This window comes from Dryas octopetala, chromosome 2 (genome assembly GCF_963921425.1).
Source record: "Dryas octopetala chromosome 2, drDryOcto1.1, whole genome shotgun sequence".
Classification (NCBI taxonomy): domain Eukaryota; kingdom Viridiplantae; phylum Streptophyta; class Magnoliopsida; order Rosales; family Rosaceae; genus Dryas; species Dryas octopetala.
Genome location: NC_141367.1, coordinates 2533227 through 2553335, shown reverse-complemented (window position 1 = coordinate 2553335; position 20109 = coordinate 2533227). Strand labels below are relative to the sequence as shown.

The 20109-nt window shown below is 37.8% G+C and overlaps 2 protein-coding genes across 2 annotated transcripts; both read left to right on the top strand.

The window, feature by feature from the left end:
• Positions 1-6589: 6589 nt before the first annotated feature.
• Positions 6590-7639, top strand: LOC147292478 (germin-like protein subfamily 1 member 14). Its single transcript, XM_086234536.1, has 2 exons — positions 6590-6736; positions 6889-7639. Exons 1-2 carry the CDS (start codon positions 6601-6603, stop codon positions 7443-7445), a joined length of 693 nt encoding a protein of 230 aa, XP_086090662.1. The 5' UTR covers positions 6590-6600; the 3' UTR covers positions 7446-7639.
• Positions 7640-18631: 10992 nt separating this feature from the next.
• Positions 18632-19697, top strand: LOC147292477 (germin-like protein subfamily 1 member 14). Its single transcript, XM_086234501.1, has 2 exons — positions 18632-18859; positions 19012-19697. The coding sequence occupies exons 1-2, from the start codon at positions 18724-18726 to the stop codon at positions 19566-19568; spliced, it is 693 nt and encodes a 230-aa protein (XP_086090627.1). The 5' UTR covers positions 18632-18723; the 3' UTR covers positions 19569-19697.
• Positions 19698-20109: the final 412 nt, after the last annotated feature.

Below are 20109 nucleotides of genomic sequence, written 5' to 3'. Positions count from 1 at the left end.
TCCCACCTATATTGGGAAGAGAAGTCCCAATTGTACTGAAACAAATTTGGTACGAAATCCTCTAATTCCTAAGCTTTTCAGTTTTGAGTTCCATGTCAACTCTAAAAGCCCACTTTAATTAGGATTTGGACTTTATAGAAATCTTTATAAATGGCAGAGAGTTGCGCCTCTCTTTTACACCCGGGTCTCACCACAAACTCCCCTCCTCTCCTCAGGAAAAGATAGCACTTTTTGAGTGAAGACTGGTTCCTTTTACATCCGTCAACATCAGGTAGCAACCAAATTCTCAACTTTTATGCATATTCATTATTTTCTTTCTCTCTTTCTTCTTTATTTATGAATCATCAAGATAACATGGCTTTCTTTGCAAACTGCACTGAACCATTCTTTATTTGTCTTTCTTGAACCAGGTGTCACAAAAGCAACCTCCCACATCCTTTCTTTATCTTGCTGCAAGGTCATTTCGTCATCAAGGCACAAGAGAAGGTGAGTCATTTTTATCTTATCTTGTTAGCTGCAGTCCTTTTTATTTTTCATTCCTTTGACAAAACACAAGACTAACTCATGTTATTTTTCTTGCAGGAAAAGGACCAAAATCAGCTATCTTTTTTTTCCTTTGGAATTTCAAGTGAAAGAGGTTTAGATCACCATGCCTATATTACATTTTTTTTTTTTTTTGCTTTGCTGCAGAGGAAAGTGAGACATTTTTTTTTTATGTATATTTTGTCTCATTCCAAGATATTTCTCCTTTTTGTTTGCAGCAAATCATTGAAACAAAAGAACAAGCTAGGCTTTTAACACTTGCCAAAAGTCCAAGAGGTGGTCAAACTTTGATATTTCCTTCAATTTCTATTCTTTCACTTTATGCCACAAGTCACCAACGTGAACCAAAAATTAAACTTGTAACTTGATCAATTCTCTTACTTAAAGCTCTTTCTAGCCCACTGAAGCTAGCACCAATTTAATTCTCTTGCAGGTGTTGATAAACTCAAAAGCCTTGGTGTCAGAAAATTAAAAGAGGTCACTACAACAAAATCTAGCAAAGGCAACCAATTTTTTTTGGTAGGAATAGATGCAACTGCCACTGTTGTTAGTTTGTATTGCCCATTGCCACCATGCAGTCACCATAGAGCATGTTGGAGGTTGGTGTTGGGGTGGCAAGGGAGCTAAGCCCACCCACATGTAAGAATGGTGGAAGAATTTGACAAAAACTGTCATGACAGTCTGACAAGGCAGCTGCTCACTAATGCTGCAGTTAGTTGGTTTTTTCCCTTCACTATTAGATGTAAGGTTGATGTATTGGTGTTAGAATTGATATCATTAAACAATGTCTCCATGAATTTTGGTGACTAATTAATTAGAATTCAAAATACATTTTCCCACAAACATATCCTACAGTGGGATTGAATCTTACATTAAAACTTATTCCATGCAAGACAACAATTCAAATAAACAAGGGACAATACTAAAGATGTGGGGTTTGTGGGATAAAGAACAAAAAAGAAATGAAGAGGATGGGGTTGTTGATTAAAAAAGTGAAGGATGAAAAGGAAGAGAGAAGAAAAGTGCAAATGAAGAAGGAGGTTTCGCACTTTCAAGCTACTGGAGGTTCGGTCTTCTCTCATGAGGTCCGGTCCTCAATCTTCTTCTTAGCTTCTGGAGGTCCGGTCCTCTCCCATGAGGTTTGGTCCTCAAGTTTTCTTCTTGATCTTGTTGTCCTACATCGCAACCAAGCAAAACCACAAAATATAAACTCACAAGGAAAAGGAACATAAGTTCAAAATGAATTTTGTTTGGTCAAAGTTGAACATAAGCAAAATCATATTTTGGAGTTATAAACATGCCATAATCGAAGTTATAATTAATAGAAGTGAAAACATACCTTTCACTACAACAAACTCAAATAAGCTTGCGAAATGAAAAATATAATGAACTTTGATAGCATTGAAAAAATGCCTCATGCCTACTGAGAGGCAATAGAGAAACTATTACTTAATCATGTTGAAAAAGAAAAAGAAAAAGAAAGACTAGTTAAGGGGAGCTCATGCTAGTATTCAAGTCACATATGAGGTTCAGACATATACCTTTCCCATATGCATGTTTGAACCGCATTTGTGACTCATTCCCCTGTTCACCTGTGAACTTGAAGGCAATACATATAGATTGAAAACACACACACAAAGCATAAATTAAAAGAAAGTTTAAGTTAGTATAGATTAAAATAAGAAACTATAAGTATGCTTCCCAAACCCAAATAATGAGCAGCTAAGAAGCACACCTTTTGTCTGAAGGAAAATATCAGAACTTTCTCATATTTTTACTTGGAGATCGAATACCTTGACAGCAACATCCTGTAAATAGCAAAGATATAACTCAACCACACATGAAAATTATATATGCTCACAATACTTTCATGCTTCTCTCACTTCCATAACCTAAAGATAATAAAAATAAAAATAAAAAAAAAACAAGACAGATCCCACGATGCACTATCATTGTTACACTTGTTCATATAAATAAAAAGAGTTGTTGACCTATACTACAGACACATAAATTAGACTTTTGAGTAGTATGTTATACACTGCATTTTTCTTCATTAAGGTCACTGAAAATCATCACTAGAGCATATCACTTTGGTTAAATCAGGAAATTTCATTTTTATGTATGCACTTAAATTTGAAGTTAACTAAAGAAAGAGTGAAAGAACATACTGATCCATACCACAGACCATGGTATTTATAGTTCCACATGAACCTGCAGAAGGTTGGAAAATGGCAAAAAAATATCAGAACAAATATGAACCAAGCAAAACCACAAAGTATAAACTCACAAGGGAAAAGAACATAAGTTAAAAAGGAATTTTGTTTGGTCAAAGATGACCAATTATGCAGTTATTAGATGGACATTTTGGTTATCACTGCAAACAGTTGATGATTCAGGAAAGATCAAGTACATATTCGGGACAAAACTATGTCAAACAATGCAGTATATCAATAAGAAAACCATTGAACTATATTGCTTGAAGGAGTTAATGAATACACGAATCAAGAATCACAGCTATATATTGACTGCTAATAGAATATTGAAACCAACTAACTAATCTCTTAACAAAACAAGCCACATGACACACAACTATAGGCTATATACTAACTAGCATAACTAATAACCATAATCACTGAAAATACAGACATGTGTACAATTCAGCACAGCCATGAAGCAGATCGAGGACAGGACCTCCACCTTGAGGACTAGACCTCCAGGAAGCCACCATGAAGCTGAGGACTGGACCTCCACCTTTGAGGTCCGGACCTCCAAGACCCCCAGCAATCAACACATTTTTACAGCTCACTTGTTTTTATTTCTTTATGTCAAAAGAAACAAAAACAAACCCAAAAATAAAACCTAAAATTAGTAATTTCTCATATATATAATTAAGATATATATATAGATATATCTATATATATAAGACACCAATTAGTTAGTACCTCAGCCAAGCGTAACAACTCCGTCAACATCCCGTCATACATCGTCGGAGTCGCCAGAGATCGGCAGAGGAAGGTCGCGGGTGTTTGGGCTTTGAATCGCCATCTATGTTGGTTGCCGAAATGATTTAACGACACCAATCAACTCAAAGCAAAGAGAGGATGAAAATAGAGGTCGTGTGCCTTGCTGCCTTGCCGCCGGAATAGTGAAATCGCCGGAAAAGATGGAAGTTTTGTTTGGTTTTCGATCTAGCTTCATGGCTGAGTTTTTGGGAAGAAAAAGATCAAAGGGAGAGAGAGGAGGAGGAGACGAAGAGTTTGGAGGTAGTCGCGCTGGAATCCTCACTGGATTATCCATGTTCGATCGAAGACAGAGAGATGAAAGAGAAGGGAGGGTGTGGCTGGTTTAGGGATGTGGGAGGAAATGAAGAATAAATTCTGGAGTTAGGTTTTTATTTAACCCTATGTAGCGAAATTACACATTTAGCCCTCAAACAAAAATCACCATAATTTGTTAACCGGTACACCAATTCGAATCTTGATGGTCGTAACTCCGTTTTACATCTTCTTCGTGTCTACGCGCTCGTAGTCCCGAGCCCTATCCAACTAGACCAAAAACTCTTGTATAATGTAAACATTTAATTTTGTCAAAATAAAACCTTAAACCAATTTACGTCTTCTTCGTGTCTACGCGCTCATAGTCTCGAGCCCTATCCAACTAGACCAAAAACTCGTGTATAATGTAAACATTTAATTTTGTCAAAATAAAACCTTAAACCAATTTACGTCTTCTTCGTGTCTACGCGCTCGTAGTCCCGAGCCCTATCCAACTAGACCAAAAACTCGTGTATAATGTAAACATTTAATTTTGTCAAAATAAAACCTTAAACCAATTTATAAAAGCATTTCTTTTTCAAGAAACAATTTTATAAATTCATAGAAAAATAATTTTAATGAAATATATTAGTTTAATGAAATATTTTATAAATTCATCCCTAAACCCAAAATGTCAATTGCCACTTTCCCAACTTTAGTTTCAAAGAAAAGAGGCCTTGTGCACAGCCACCATTACAAATTTAGTTTGGATTAGGGGTGGGAAAAAAAAAAAATTATCCCACTAATCTCCCAATTTGGTTACTGTGTTTATAGAGCTACCAAAAAATCAACTATTGTACAAATTAGTGGGTCCTAAAGCAACTATCATCTCCACCATAAACATAGTAATCACTAAGAATAAGTATTAGTGACCACCTCATTTGTCAATAGGCACCCCCAAATTTATGGGTGCAAAAAATAGAGGCCTTTGGCCATATTTGTTGTAGTGGGTCCGCTCCTTTATCTCCAAGTTGCAACTTTTTATTTATTTATTTATTTGTATTCTTTCAAAGCTGACCGCTATTTTTTCGCAGACAGCCTTTCCTCACATACCTTCAACCAAACAATCTACAGGTATAGCAAGCAAGCCCATTTTCTTTTCTTATGTATTTTGCGGGCGTATAACCTTGCTAACTCTCTTTTCCTTATTTTTTTGTTTGCACGTAAGTTTTGGTTCTCACTTTGATCTTTTGTTGAAAGTGAGATTAATTTATGAGGGTTCAGTGTCAGAACCCTCTAAAGAGAAAAAAAGACTTTTTTTGAACATAATTCTCATCTTGAGGCGAGATCAATTATGGGGGGTTCAGGCCAGAACCCCCATCTTGAAATGAAAGGAATTCATGGGGGGTTCAGATCAGAACCCCCATTTTAATTAAGATGGGAAGGATTTATGGGGGGGTATCAAGCCAGAACCCCCATCTTGAGATGAAAGGAATTTATGGGGGGTTCAGGCCAGAACCCCCATCTTGAGATGAGATCATTTTTATGGGGGGTTTAGACTAGAACCCCCATCTTAAAAGAAAGAACACTGTCATGAGCCACTACCTTGAGATTGAACAGCAACGGTCTTGTCGTAATTCCTCTTTGGATTGCCAAAAATTCTCTCTTTTCTGTACTCTCTTCTCCTTCAGCCTTTCGGTGCTTTTTTTTGTTATTTTCTGAATGACCTCTCTCTAGCTCTCCACCTCTTTTTATAGGCAACACGAGAAGCTTAAGAGATAAAAACCACCCACCTAAATTTGAAATGCTGATAATAATCTTTATTTTGAATTTTGAAAGATTACTTATCAATACATTTATCTGCTTTATATATATATATATATTTTTACACACATTTATCTCTTTTTTTTTTTTTTTTTTTTCTTTCAGGTCTCTGATATCTACAGAAGATAAACAGGTGAGATAGCTTTATCCCTATTTTTGAATTTTGAAATCTTCCTTTTCCCATTTTTTTTACGCTTCAACAATAACGTCAAGTAATATCAATACGAAGCATAATTAGATTTGCAATTCACATGTAGGTATATGAAACTTCGTAGTTTCAAATAATTCTTCAGCATCTAATTTCAGGTTATAATGAGAATCAATAAATTAATTATGAACAACTATGAACATATATATATATATATATGGCAAAATGTCTAAATTGAAGCTATAATATATTAAAGTGGATTATTTAATGAAATTTCCCAAAACCAAAAGGAATTAAAATGCACAATCCGGTTAGTGCTAACAATTAATTAGTGCATTTTCTGTGATCTCTAATCTATCTACAGAAAAGATTGTGGACATTTAATTTAAGAAATTGACATCATATATAGAAATCCATTCGAGAAGGAAGAGGAGGAATTTAATATCAAATATATGTTGGAGCAAGTAGTCTAATTAATGTACCTAGCTCAAATTTTGATTTTTGTTTTTTTTTGTTTGGGATGATCGATTCACATTCACATGTAAAGACTTAATCAACGTACCAATTCAGTCCTTACCTGCTAGGAAAAATTAGCCAAGTCGTTACCTGCTTCGACAAAAATCAAAGACCAGTTCTTTCAGTGTCTAGCTCCAAAGACCAGTTCGTTCAGCGTCTAGCTCCAAGCTGCTATAAATAGGCATATACCCAATGCAGGATTTTCATCCATCGATCTCAGACTCAAACCAATTAAGTAGTCTACACAAAACAGTACAAGTTTGAGGCCAACCAATTAAGCTAGCAAGCAAGTTTATAAGTTATAATTCGATCAGTATGATGAAAGCTGTTCATTTCCCTGCAGTCACTGTAATTGCCATTCTGGCATTGGCAACCTTCCTTGTCGTGTCTGCCTCTGACCCCAGTCCTCTGCAGGACTTCTGCGTAGATATTAATGACACCCAATCTGCTGGTATATATACTTATGCATTACTATATATGATTATTATACATGAAGAATTATTACATATATATGTACAATCCATTCGTATATATATATTTTGTTCCTTAATGAATGCATGCCCACAACTATACATGAACTATATATTTTTTTTGTGCAAGCAGTGTTTGTGAATGGGAAATTCTGCAAGGACCCAAAGCTTGCATCAGCAAACGATTTCTTCTTTTCCGGGTTGACTCCCCAAAGCACAGCAAACGCGGTTGGTTCTAAAGTGACACCTGCGAATGTGGAGCAAATAGCAGGACTCAACACTCTCGGTATATCCTTGGCTCGCATAGACTTTGCACCAAACGGCATCAACCCTCCCCACACTCACCCACGTGCCTCTGAAATCCTTGTGGTCTTGGAAGGCACACTCTACGTTGGATTCGTCACCTCCAACCTTCCAAACGCTAAAAACAAGCTATTCACCAAAGTTTTGAACAAGGGAGATGTGTTTGTCTTCCCAGTTGGTCTCATTCACTTCCAACAGAATGTGGGACACACCAAGGCTGTGGCCATTGCTGGGCTGAGCAGCCAGAACCCAGGAGTCATCACCATAGCCAATGCTGTCTTCGGCTCCGACCCTCCCATCTCTGATGATGTTCTTGCAAAGGCCTTCCAAGTCGACAAGAATTTGGTCGACAATCTCCAGAAGCAGTTCTGGTACGACAACAATTAATAAGTATACACAAAAAAGGCCCATCTCCCTGCTATTCGGATGTTATATATGGCCAATTCTATCATGCTTAATTTTCACTACACAAATTACAATATAATATTGATTAAATAAATTAAAGGGTTTGCTAGCTAGCTCAATGATGTACTTCATCCTACGTGGATTTACTTGATGATCAGTATAATTATGATAATGATATTGCCCTAGTACGTGCTGCTGTGTGTTCCATTTCTCAATCTCTTACTTCACTTTGGATACATGCAATTCAATTAAGAATTACGTACAAATATATCCATTAATTTAATTAGATATATATAGGAACACGTGCCTATGCTGGTTCCGGAGTCAATTTGATAATGAAGATTTCAAGAACATTGCTTTAATACATCGTACTATTAAATTGTTTTATGTCAAGTGAATTATCCAAGCACCTAATTTTTGGGTAAGTATGAGTTTGTGAATAAATTCACCCGTTTGATTCAACCAATGACATTGCCACGTATCCTAGCCAAGCATCCCATTTGACGCGTTGACTTGTCAATGGAGGAGGAATCGGTTAGCATAGAAAACTGGCCCCTGATTCGACCACCGAATGATGTCTCGGGCCACTATTTGACCCTGTGTTAAAGAGTTTGAAGATGGAGGCCCAAGAAAAGAAGCCCATCGGCCCAATTGCTCCTTGGCCCAATGGCCCATCAGATGCCTTTACAAGGCCCATTGGCCCAAAGGCCCATCTACTACCTTATATAAACACCTTTACCCCTAAAAGTTAGGGGGGCTGATTTTCATTTACACATTACAGCATTCTAGTGGCTTTTCTCAAGCCAAATTTGTAGCTCTCCCATACAATTGTAATCTCTCCAAATACATATGCGGACTGTGGATGTAGCCCAAGTTTGGGTGAACCACCTAAACACATTGGCACGATCTGTGGGAATTCGGCAAAAATCCATGTCGTTTCTCCACCAATTCTACCTTTGTTCACTGTGGAAAACACATGAACGAAGAACGTCTCCTCTGCCTAAAGAGTAAAGACCAAGATTCAAGAACATTCATTGTTCTTCATTGCCCTCACCTATTCGATCTCTTTGCAAAACAACTCATCTCTCTCTCTTCACTCACTGACAGAGACTCAAATTCAGAAAATACATCACCCATGTTCTTCTTCCCACTATTACTGTACGGTGAAGAAAGTAGAAATATATGTTTGGGTAAAACTTATTCAATTCTATTCATCTCCATAAGGAGCTATTTATATGTTTACATAGGGCTTTACAGGTTTTACAAGGAAATAAGAATAAACTAGGAAACAAAGTCCTAATTGTACAAGAACTAGTCAACTACACTAATTAGGAAATCTCTTTCCTGATCTCACGCACACGCCAACACTCCCCCTCAAGCTGGAGCATAAATATCACCAAGGTCCAACTTGCTTAGTGTGTGCTGAAATACTCGGCTTGAAACTGCTTTCGTCAAGATATCTGCCAACTGATCTTCTGACTTTACAAACGGACACTGAAGTGTCTTGTTTTCTAATTTCTCTTTGATGAAATGCCTATCCACTTCAACATGTTTAGTTCGATCATGTTGAACTGGATTATGAGCAATATTAATGGCCGCAATATTATCGCAATATAATTTCATGGGTTTTTTAGGCTCAAAACCTAACTCTGTTAGAACATGCTTAATCCATAACAACTCACAAACACCATGTGCCATACCTCTATATTCTGCCTCCGCACTCGATCTTGAAACAACATTTTGTTTCTTACTACGCCAAGTAACAAGGTTACCTCCTACAAAAGTAAAGTAACCTGAAGTGGATCGCCTGTCTGTTTGGGACCCAGCCCAATCTGCATCTGTATACCCAATTACATCCAGATGTCCTTGCTTCGAATACATTAACCCTTTACCAGGAGTTGATTTCAAATATCTCAAGATGCGATTCACTGCATCTCTATGAATCTCGCTTGGGGAGTGCATAAATTGGCTTACAACACTCACAGCATATGCAATGTCCGGTCTCGTATGTGCCAAATAAATTAACCTCCCAACTAGGCGCTGGTATTGCTCCTTGTTAGTTGGTTTATGATCAGTACACTCACCAAGCTTGTGATTTTCCTCCATAGGTGTATTAACAGGTTTACACCCCAGCATCCCTGTTTCAGTTAATAAATCCATAACATATTTTCGTTGAGATAAGAAGATACCTTGCTGTGATCTAGATACTTCTATCCCAAGAAAATACTTAAGTGTACCAACATCTTTCATCTCAAACTCCTTAGATAAGTACTCTTGCAGTGCTTTTCTTTCGTCAGGATCATTACCTGTTACGATCATATCATCAACATATACTATCAGAGCTGTAATTTTATTTTTCCTATGCTTCAAGAACAAAGTATGATCAAAATTACTTTGTTTATATCCGAATGCCCTCATAGACTTTGTCAATCGCCCAAACCATGCTCTAGGTGACTGCTTCAGACCGTACAAAGACTTCTTTAATTTGCACACATAGTGTTTCGATTCAGAACTCATGTTACATCCAGGTGGAGGATCCATATAAACTTCTTCTTCTAAGTCACCATGTAAAAAAGCATTTTTTACATCGAATTGATGTAATGGCCAATCCAAGTTCGCAGCAAGTGATATCAGGATTCGTACAGTATTGATTTTTGCTACTGGCGCAAACGTCTCCTGATAATCCACTCCATGTCTCTGAGTATACCCTTTTGCCACCAATCGAGCTTTGTACCGTTCGATTGATCCATCTGCCTTTAATTTAATTGTATAAATCCATCTACAACCCACAGTTCGTTTGCCACTTGGGAGAGGAACAAGTTCCCATGTGGAATTCTTTTGAAGAGCTTGCATCTCATCATTCATCGCTTGTTTCCAGTTTGGATCCATCAGAGCCTCTTCTACACTGCTTGGTGTAGACAAAGAATCTAGTTGTTTGATCAACATGGCATGTGGTGCTGATAATCTGTGAGTGGAAACATGGTTGCTAATCGGGTACTTTATTTTAGCTTTGGGATCTGCTTCGTATTGAATCTTCGGGACACCACGATTCTTACGAATAGGTAATTGGTATGGTTGTAGATGTACCTCATTAGATGGATCGTCTGAAAACAAATCAGTTAAATATAAATCTTCAACATCAATGGTCTGGGATGTTACCTGGGTTGTAGTTTCAGAAGACACCTCGGAGGATAATTGGTTAAATGGTACAGAGGCTTTAGAAACGGGCATCAATACATCATTCTTCTCCCCCTGACCGGGTGACGGGGTTGTTGGTGAGGAGACCAACGACGACCGGTCATTAAGACTTTCGTGCGCAGTTTCTGAAGTGGTACCTGACGAGCCGATTAGTGCATCCTCAACTGGCGAATGACATAACGACTCCAAAGTAACAAATCCTTCCGAGTCGAATTGATCATCAATAGTATCCGAACTCGCCTGTGCCTGAACTCCCCCAGAAAAATACATTTCTTCTTCTCGAAAAACCACATCCATAGTGATGTAGAGCTTCTGAGTAGGTGGATGATAGCAACGGTACCCTTTTTGATGTTGGGCATAGCCAATAAACACACACTTGAGTGCTCGAGGCTCCAACTTGTTGCGCTGATGTGTATAAAGGTGAACAAAAGTTACACATCCAAAGACTCGTGGCTCCAAATTGGGAGTGGAATGAAGAGCACAAAACTGACGAAGGGCTTGTAATGGCGTTTGGAAGTTCAAGACACTGGAGGGAACCCGATTAATAAGATAAGCAGCAGAACACACTGCTTCTCCCCAAAAAAAACGAGGCATTTGAGCATCAAACAATGAAGCTCGAACCACTTCTAACAAATGACGATTTTTGCGCTCTGCTACCCCATTTTGCTGAGGGGTATATGGACATGTTCGCTGATGTTCAATCCCATGAGCTTCTAAAAACTGACAAAGATCATGATTCACAAATTCACCCCCATTATCAGAACGAAGGATCTTAATTTTTGCATGAAATTGAGTGTCTACCATCTTGTAAAATTGTTGAAATGTGGTACACACCTCCCCTTTGGTTTTTACGAGAGAAATCCAAGTCATACGTGTGCAATCATCAATAAATGTAACAAACCAACGAGCACCAGAAGGAGTAGAAATTGGGGCAGGACCCCAAACATCAGAATGAACAATCGCAAATGGCACCGTACTTTTATTCATACTCAAAGGGAAGGAAACTCTATGGCTTTTTGCCAGTTCACATACATCACACTTAAAATTAAAATCTGAAAGTTTACTAAACCATGAAGGAAACAACTTTTTAAGATATCCAAAGGAGGCATGACCCAATCGTCTATGCCACAACCAAATAAAATTCTGATTTTTCTCGGTCGCATCTCCACTGGTCTTGAAGGCTTGAGAAATCCGGGTCTCACCACTTGGTGCCAAATCCAGATAATACAGCTTGCCCCTCCTAGTACCATGACCAATTATCTTCCTTGTGAGGATGTCCTGAAAAATACAACAATTTGGCCAAAACGTTACAGTACAAGAAAGAGCATGAGTAATTTGCGCAACAGATAGCAAATTAAAATCCAAGGATGGCACAACAAGTACTGAATCCAGGTGTAACGAATCTGTAAGGGATAAAGAACCCTCTCCAACAACATGAGAGGAACTACCGTTTGCATTAGATACTACTGACTGTGAAGATGGAGACAAAGATGTGATTTTATTCGAATCACATGTCATATGATCAGAGGCGCCTGAATCAATAATCCAAACATCACTGGTGGGTGAGGTGGAAGAAACATTCAGTGCATAACCAGTTGTACCTGATGTAGCCACAGCCGCAGATGCAGAAGCATGTTCATTCGATTTGTTGCCACTTACAGGGGGGATCTCTGGAGTAGCAGAGGCTTGGAGTGCCTTATGACCACTTCTTTTATTCTTAGAGTGATCCCACCAAGATGGAAAGCCAACTAATTCATAACAATGTTCACGAGTATGCTTCGAACCACCACAATGAGTGCACTTGAAAACTGGTTTCACCCCTTGGGTTGAGGAACTCCCGTGAGATGAAGGTGGTCCCTTAGAACGTTGAGCCACCATGACAGTGGCATCAAGAGAGGCGGTAGCACCAGTAAAATTGGCGCGTTGTTGTGCATCACGACGAACATAAGCAAAACTTTGGTCGAGATCCAGCTTAGGTTCCTTGCGGAGGATTTCACTACGGACTTGATCAAATTCGGGATCCAGTCCAGAAAGAAAAATATGAACTCGAAGACGGTCGAGTTTTTTCTGGTATGCATCAGTGTCAGCAGCGCACACCATAGATGGGGGGTCGCGATGATCCAGTTCCTGAAAAAGACTCTGAAGCATGCTATAATATTTGGAAACAGGTTGGGCATTCTGTTTGAGGGTGAATGCCTTCCTGTTCAATTCATAAACTTGAGATTCGTCGGATCCATCATAAAATACTTTCTTGACAGCAGCCCAAATCTCCCTGGCAGTGCGAAGACGAATAAAGCGGCCCATCAACTCAGGGGACATAGAGTCAATTAACCAACCTTTGACCCGTAGATTTTCAGTGGTCCACGCTTCAAAAGTAGGAGCAGATTCGGCTGGCATAGCAATAGATCCAGTAAGATAGCCCAACTTTCCACGGGTAGCAATTCGAATTTCCATGAGTTGAGACCAGAGTGCATAATTGGTCTCATTGAGAATAACTCCTGTAGGCAACGCAGAATTATCATTCTGGATGGTGACAATCTGTGGAACCGACGGAGTTAGAGATTGTGCAGGGGGGAGAATAATGGAAGACTCAGGTGTTGTCATCGCAGCGGAAATTGATGGTGTGGACGTATGAAATCAATATATATGTGGGAAAAACTAATGAACTCAATATAGGTTTGAATTCAATTAGAGGGTTTGGGAAAAACAAGAAACCACCAGATCTGTGGCTCTGATACCAAGTAGAAATATATGTTTGGGTAAAACTTATTCAATTCTATTCATCTCCATAAGGAGCTATTTATATGTTTACATAGGGCTTTACAGGTTTTACAAGGAAATAAGAATAAACTAGGAAACAAAGTCCTAATTGTACAAGAACTAGTCAACTACACTAATTAGGAAATCTCTTTCCTGATCTCACGCACACGCCAACAAAGAACAGGGGAAAAAACCATTCCTTTTATTGAAAAAGGAGAACAAACCAAAAAAACCCCCCATTTTTGTGCTCTCTCTCCCTTCTCCCTGCCAACAAAGAAAAGAATCGAGACCAGCCATGGTCTTCTAAACAAAAACAAAAGAGAAGAACAGTTCATACAACTTACATACATTTCCTCTCTGCCAAAGAGAAGATCACCAACAAAAACACTCAAATCTTTCATGGGTAAAAATATCTGTCATCTTTCCCTCAAGCAACACCCAAAAAAGATCCATCTCACCATTTTTTATTTGGGAAGAGGAAATTAAAAAGGTTGTCACTTCTCTGAAGGAATCCACTTCTCTCCACCGTACTCTCTCACTATACAGTGAATGGCGATGGTGATTAGAAAAGGACCATTGGAATTATGATATTTTAAGTAATGAATATTTAAATTAATTATGGAAATATTTATTTGCTTAAATATATACTATCTAAATGAAAAATGTAAATGGAAAGGAATTAAGTATTGGGCTTTATAAAGTAATAGGTCCAACATTCATTTGTTTTATATAGGGTCATACTCCAATAATTTACTGGTATACGTTCAATTAAAACTGGTATACGTCCAACATCTCTTCTTTTTAGCGAATATGGCTTTCTCTTTCAGCCCTTTTTTTTTTTTCTTCTTCTCCTTTATGGCTTTCTCTTTTAGCCTTCTTTTTTTCTTCATCTCCTTTCTTTCATTTATCTCAATTAGTCCATCCCCCGTGCTTCTCTCTCTCTTTCGGCATCTCAATCCTAGCCCACCCTCATGTCGCCGCTGCTGCCAAAACCCAATCTCTCCTTTCTTCCTCCCTCTTCCACGGCCTCAGCCTCCCCAAAACCCAGCCTCCCTAAACCCAGAAATCCCACCCAGCGAAAATTTCGCCGAAATTTTGAGGTTTTCGGGGAAATTTTTGAAATTTCGGCGAAATATTCCGAAATCAAAACGAAAATGATATGGTATTGTGAAAAAATTTCACCCTCTCCAAAAAACGAAATTTTCCTCCTTGCATATATATACTATCTAAATGAAAAATGTAAATGGAAAGGAATTAAGTATTGGGCTTTATAAAGTAATAGGTCCAACATTGATTTGTTTTATATAGGGTCATCCTCCAGTAATCCACTAGTATACGTTCAATTAAAACTGAACAGACACAAAGTTTCAGAAAGAAATACTGATTGAATTAAAACAGCCATCGCCATGAACATATGTGCCTTTTGCCCATTCAATGGAATATGTCTCTTGGCCATTTAATTCAATCAAACCTTTCCAAAAGGCACTTTGCATCTATAAATATAGTAGTCTTGAAATTTTTTAAATATAGAAAAAATTACTAAGAAAACTTGCATTCATTCAAGCATAGTCTATTCGTTCAATAACTGCTTAATTTGACTTTGTTAATTTTGGTGGCTTTGATTTTTGTTCAATTAAGATCTGCTTTGGTTAGTAGTTTACGTTTTGATATATATATATATATATATACTGTTTGTTGTTTTCTATTATATATCAATATTGATATACATATGCTACTGGTTTTTTTTTCTTTGATCTATATTAGTTTTTTTTTTTATCTTGCCATATTCATGTCTTTTGTCCTTTACATAATTAATGTTGCTTTGACTTAAGAATTCCTTTTGTCTTTTCTTATTTATATTGTTTTTCATATTGTTTATCTGAAAGTATAACATCTCAGTATTGAATTTTTTCGGATCGGCTCTATATTGATATATTGCCTCTCTATAAGATATATCGTTGATTTAAAATTTGTTTATTGACTTCAAAGGAAAATGGGTTCCTAAGTAATGAAGATGAGAATGCCATGACTGGGCCTATGCCCGATACTGTCCCTATATCATCAGCTATTCCTATAGCATCTGCTTCTCCTATGTTGCCTCAATCTTCTCATCATGGAGAGAAACCAGGAAAGTTCAATGGAATTGACTTCAAGATGTGTGGCAGCAGAAAATGTTGTTTTATTTAACAATAATGAACTTGGTCAAATTCTTGAAGGAAGATGCCTCATGCTCTTGGAACTTCCAAAGAATCTTTGGTTGCTGCTGATGCCTAGCACCATGCTGATTTTATTTGCAAGAATTATATCCTCAATGGGTTGGACGATATATGCACTCTACAATGTGTATAGTCCAATGAAAACAGCCAAGGTGTTGTGGGAGTCTTTGGACAAGAAATACAAGACCGAAGATGCTGGAATGAAGAAATTCATTGTGGGTCGTTTTCTTGACTACATGATGGTGGACTCCAAAAGCGTGATCAGTCAAGTCCAAGAGTTCTAACTTATTTTGCATGAAATTGATGCAGAAGATATGGTACTTCCTGAGTCATTTCAAGTGGCTACTGCATGTACGTAATTGAGAAATTACCGCCATCCTGGAAGGATTTCAAGAACTACCTTAAGCACAAGCGCAAAGAGATGGGGCTTAAGGATCTGATCGTGCGATTGAGGATCGAGGAAGATAATCGCCGCTCTGATAAGCTAGGATCTTCCATGGAGGCTAACGCACACATAGTGGAGAATGGGCCAAAGAATAGCAAAAAGAGGAAGCATTTGGGGGAAGGCACAAGTCAAGGAAATTCCAAGAAGGCCAAGGAGTTCAATGGCAAGTGCTTTAATTGCAATAAGACTGGCCACCGTGCAAAGAACTGTAGGAGTGGCAAGAGTCAAGGCAAGAGTCAAGGCAAGAAGAAATGCAAGGGAAATGAGGCAAACATAACCGAGGAAGATAAGCTCTCTAATGATATATCTGATATCAATCTTTCTGCGGTCGTCTCTGAAGTTAATTTGGTGGGAAATATCAAAGAATGGTGGGTTGACACTGGGGCTACTCATCATGTGTGTGCTGATAGGAAAATGTTCTCCACTTATCATGGGCTTGATGGAGAACAACTGTTCAAGGGAAACTCCTCCACCTCAAAGGTTGAAGGCCAAAGGAAAGTGGTTCTGAAGATGACATCTGGCAAGGAGGTTACTCTCAACAATGTGCTTCATGTTCCTGACATCCGAAAAAACTTGGTTTCTGGATCTCAATTGAGCAAGAATGGTTTCAAGTCGGTGTTTGAGTCTGACAAGTTTGTACTTACTAAGAATGAGATGTATGTAGGAAAAAGGTACCTGAATGATGGTCTGTTCAAATTGAATGTAATGATTGTTGTACCAAAAGTTAATAAGAATAACACAGTTAGTTCTTCTTATACGCTTGAGTCATCTAATGTTTGGCATGGTAGATTAGGCCATGTTAATTTTGATACAATACACAAATTAACTAACATGGATCTGATTCCTAAGTTTTACATTGATTCTAATACTAAGTGTAAAACTTGTGTTGAAACAAAGCTAACTAGAACATCATTCCATTCTATTGAGAGAACTACTAAACCTCTGGATTTAATTCACAGTGATATTTGTGATTTAAAATTTATACAAACAAGGGGTGGGAAAAAGTATTTTATTACTTTTATTGATGACTATACAAGATATTGTCATGTGTATTTACTAAGAAGCAAAGATGAGGCGATTGAGATGTTCAAACATTATAAGACTGAAGTTGAGAATCAACTTAGCAGAAAGATCAAAGTATTGAGAAGTGATAGGGGTAGTGAATATGAATCACCTTTTGGTGAGTTTTGTGCTCAACATGGAATTATTCACCAAACTACTGCACCCTGTTCACCTCAACAGAACAGTATTGCTGAACGAAAGAACCGTACATTAAAAGAGATGATGAATGCTTTACTAATAAGTTCTAGAGCACCTCAGAACTTGTGGGGGGGAAGCACTGCTATATGCAAATCTTATTCTCAACAAGTTGCCTTATAAGAAGTTAAACAAGACCCCATATGAATTATGGAAAGGTCACCAACCTTCTTACAAATATCTCAAAGTGTGGGGTTGTCTAGCTAAGGTGGCAGTTCCAAAACCTAAAATGGTTAAGATAGGACCAAAAACCATTGACTGTATCTTTATTGGTTATGCAATTAACAGTGGTGCATATCATTTCCTTCTACATAAATCTGATATTTCAAATATACATGTGAACACGATTATTGAATTAAGGAATGCATATTTCATCGAAAATATATTTCCTTATAAAGAGGCACGAGAAAGAAGTTTTCTTAAAAGAACTTATAATACTGTAAATGGTAATAACCAAGAAAGCCATCAAGAAAATATAGACCAAGGGTCTAGTGGACAAGAACCCAGTATTGAACCTAGACATAGACGAGAGAGCAAGAACATCTAAGTCCTTTGGTCCAAATTTTCTAACTTATTTGTTAGAAAATGAGCCTCGTACTTACAAGGAAGTGATGCATGTCTTCACCTGAAGCACCGCTTTGGAATGAGGCTATTAATTCTGAAATTGATTCCATCTTGCAGAATCATACTTAATTGAGAATTGGTGGATCTTCCCCCTAGAAATAAGCCTTTGGGTTATAAGTGGATTTTCAAGAGGAAGATGAAGGCCGATGGAACAATTGATAAATATAAAGCTAGACTTGTTGGGAAAGGATATAAGCAAAAGGAAGGCATAGATTACTTTGACACATACTCACCAATTACAAGAATAACATCCATTAGGATGCTAATTGCAATAGCAGCATTGCAAAATTTAGAAATTCATCAAATGGATGTCAAGACGGCATCATATATACATTTAATTTAAGAAATTGACATCATATATAGAAATCCATTCGAGAAGGAAGAGGAGGAATTAAATATCAAATATATGTGGGAGCAATTAAGTAGTCTAATTAATGTACCTAGCTCAAATTTTGGTTTTTGTTTTTTTTATTTGGGTTGATCGATTCACATTCACATGTAAAGACTTAATCAACATGCCAATTCAGTCTTTACCTGCTTGGAAAAATTAATCAAGTCTTTACCTGCTTCGACAAAAATCAAAGACCAGTTCTATCTTTCAGTGTCTAACTCCAAGCTATAAATTGGCATATACCCAGTGCAGGATTTTCATCCATCGATCTCAGACTCAAACCAATTAAGTAGTCTACACAAAACAGTACAAGTTTGAGGCCAACCAATTAAGCTAGCAAGCAAGCTTATAAGTTATAATTCGATCAGTATGATGAAAGCTGTTCATTTCCCTGCAGTCACTGTAATTGCCATTCTGGCATTGGCAACCTTCCTTGTCGTGTCTGCCTCTGACCCCAGTCCTCTGCAGGACTTCTGCGTAGATATTAATGACACCCAATCTGCTGGTATATATACTTATGCATTACTATATATGATTATTATACATGAAGAATTATTACATATATATGTACAATCCATTCGTATATATATATTTTGTTCCTTAATGAATGCATGCCCACAACTATACATGAACTATATATTTTTTTTGTGCAAGCAGTGTTTGTGAATGGGAAATTCTGCAAGGACCCAAAGCTTGCATCAGCAAACGATTTCTTCTTTTCCGGGTTGACTCCGAAAAGTGCAGCAAACCCGGTTGGTTCTACAGTGTCACCCGCGAATGTGCAGCAAATAGCAGGACTCAACACTCTCGGTATATCCTTGGCTCGCATAGACTATGCACCAAAAGGCATCAACCCTCCCCACACTCACCCACGTGCCTCTGAAATCCTTGTGGTCTTGGAAGGCACACTCAACGTTGGCTTTGTCACCTCCAACCTTCCAAATGCTAAAAACAAGCTATTCACCAAAGTGTTGAACAAGGGAGATGTGTTTGTCTTCCCAATTGGTCTCGTTCACTTCCAACAGAATGTGGGACACACCAACGCTGTGGCCATTGCTGGGCTGAGCAGCCAGAACCCAGGAGTCATCACCATAGCCAATGCTGTCTTCGGCTCCGACCCTCCCATCTCTGATGATGTTCTTGCCAAGGCCTTCCAAGTCGACAAGAATTTGGTCGACTATCTCCAGAAGCAGTTCTGGTACGACAACAATTAATTAATAAGTATACACAAAAAACAAATTACAATATAATATTGATTAAATAAAATGGTTTGCTAGCCAGCTCAATGATGTACTTCATCCTACGTGGATTTACTTGATGATCAGTATAATTATGATAATGATATTGCCCTAGTACGTGCTGCTGTGTGTTCCATTTCTTAATCTCTTACTTCACTTTGGATACATGCAATCCAAGAATGACTTACAAATTAATATATTCATTAATTTAATTATATATATAAACACGTGCTATACTGGTTCCGGAGTCAATTTGATAATGAAGACTTCAAGAGCATTGACTAATACAACATACTATTAAATTGTTTTATGTCAAGTGAATTGTTCAAGCACCTAATTTTTAAGTATTTTTGGATAAATATGCATTCGCCAGTGTTTTTGGGTAGGTATATACGCACATCTTCGATCACTTACTGATTTACTCCAACTTAATTGTAAACTACTAATCCTATAGAAAGAGTAACCTATCAAATGCAATGATTAGTGAGATAACACACATCAATAAACAGAAACACAA

Bases quoted from the DNA above. Each gene is read 5' to 3' on its own strand.
- LOC147292478 (XM_086234536.1), top strand. From the start codon at position 6,601: ATGATGAAAGCTGTTCATTTCCCTGCAGTCACTGTAATTGCCATTCTG. The intron at 6,737-6,888 runs GTATATATACTT...TTGTGCAAGCAG, and splicing joins TAATGACACCCAATCTGCTG to TGTTTGTGAATGGGAAATTC.
- LOC147292477 (XM_086234501.1), top strand. From the start codon at position 18,724: ATGATGAAAGCTGTTCATTTCCCTGCAGTCACTGTAATTGCCATTCTG. The intron at 18,860-19,011 runs GTATATATACTT...TTGTGCAAGCAG, and splicing joins TAATGACACCCAATCTGCTG to TGTTTGTGAATGGGAAATTC.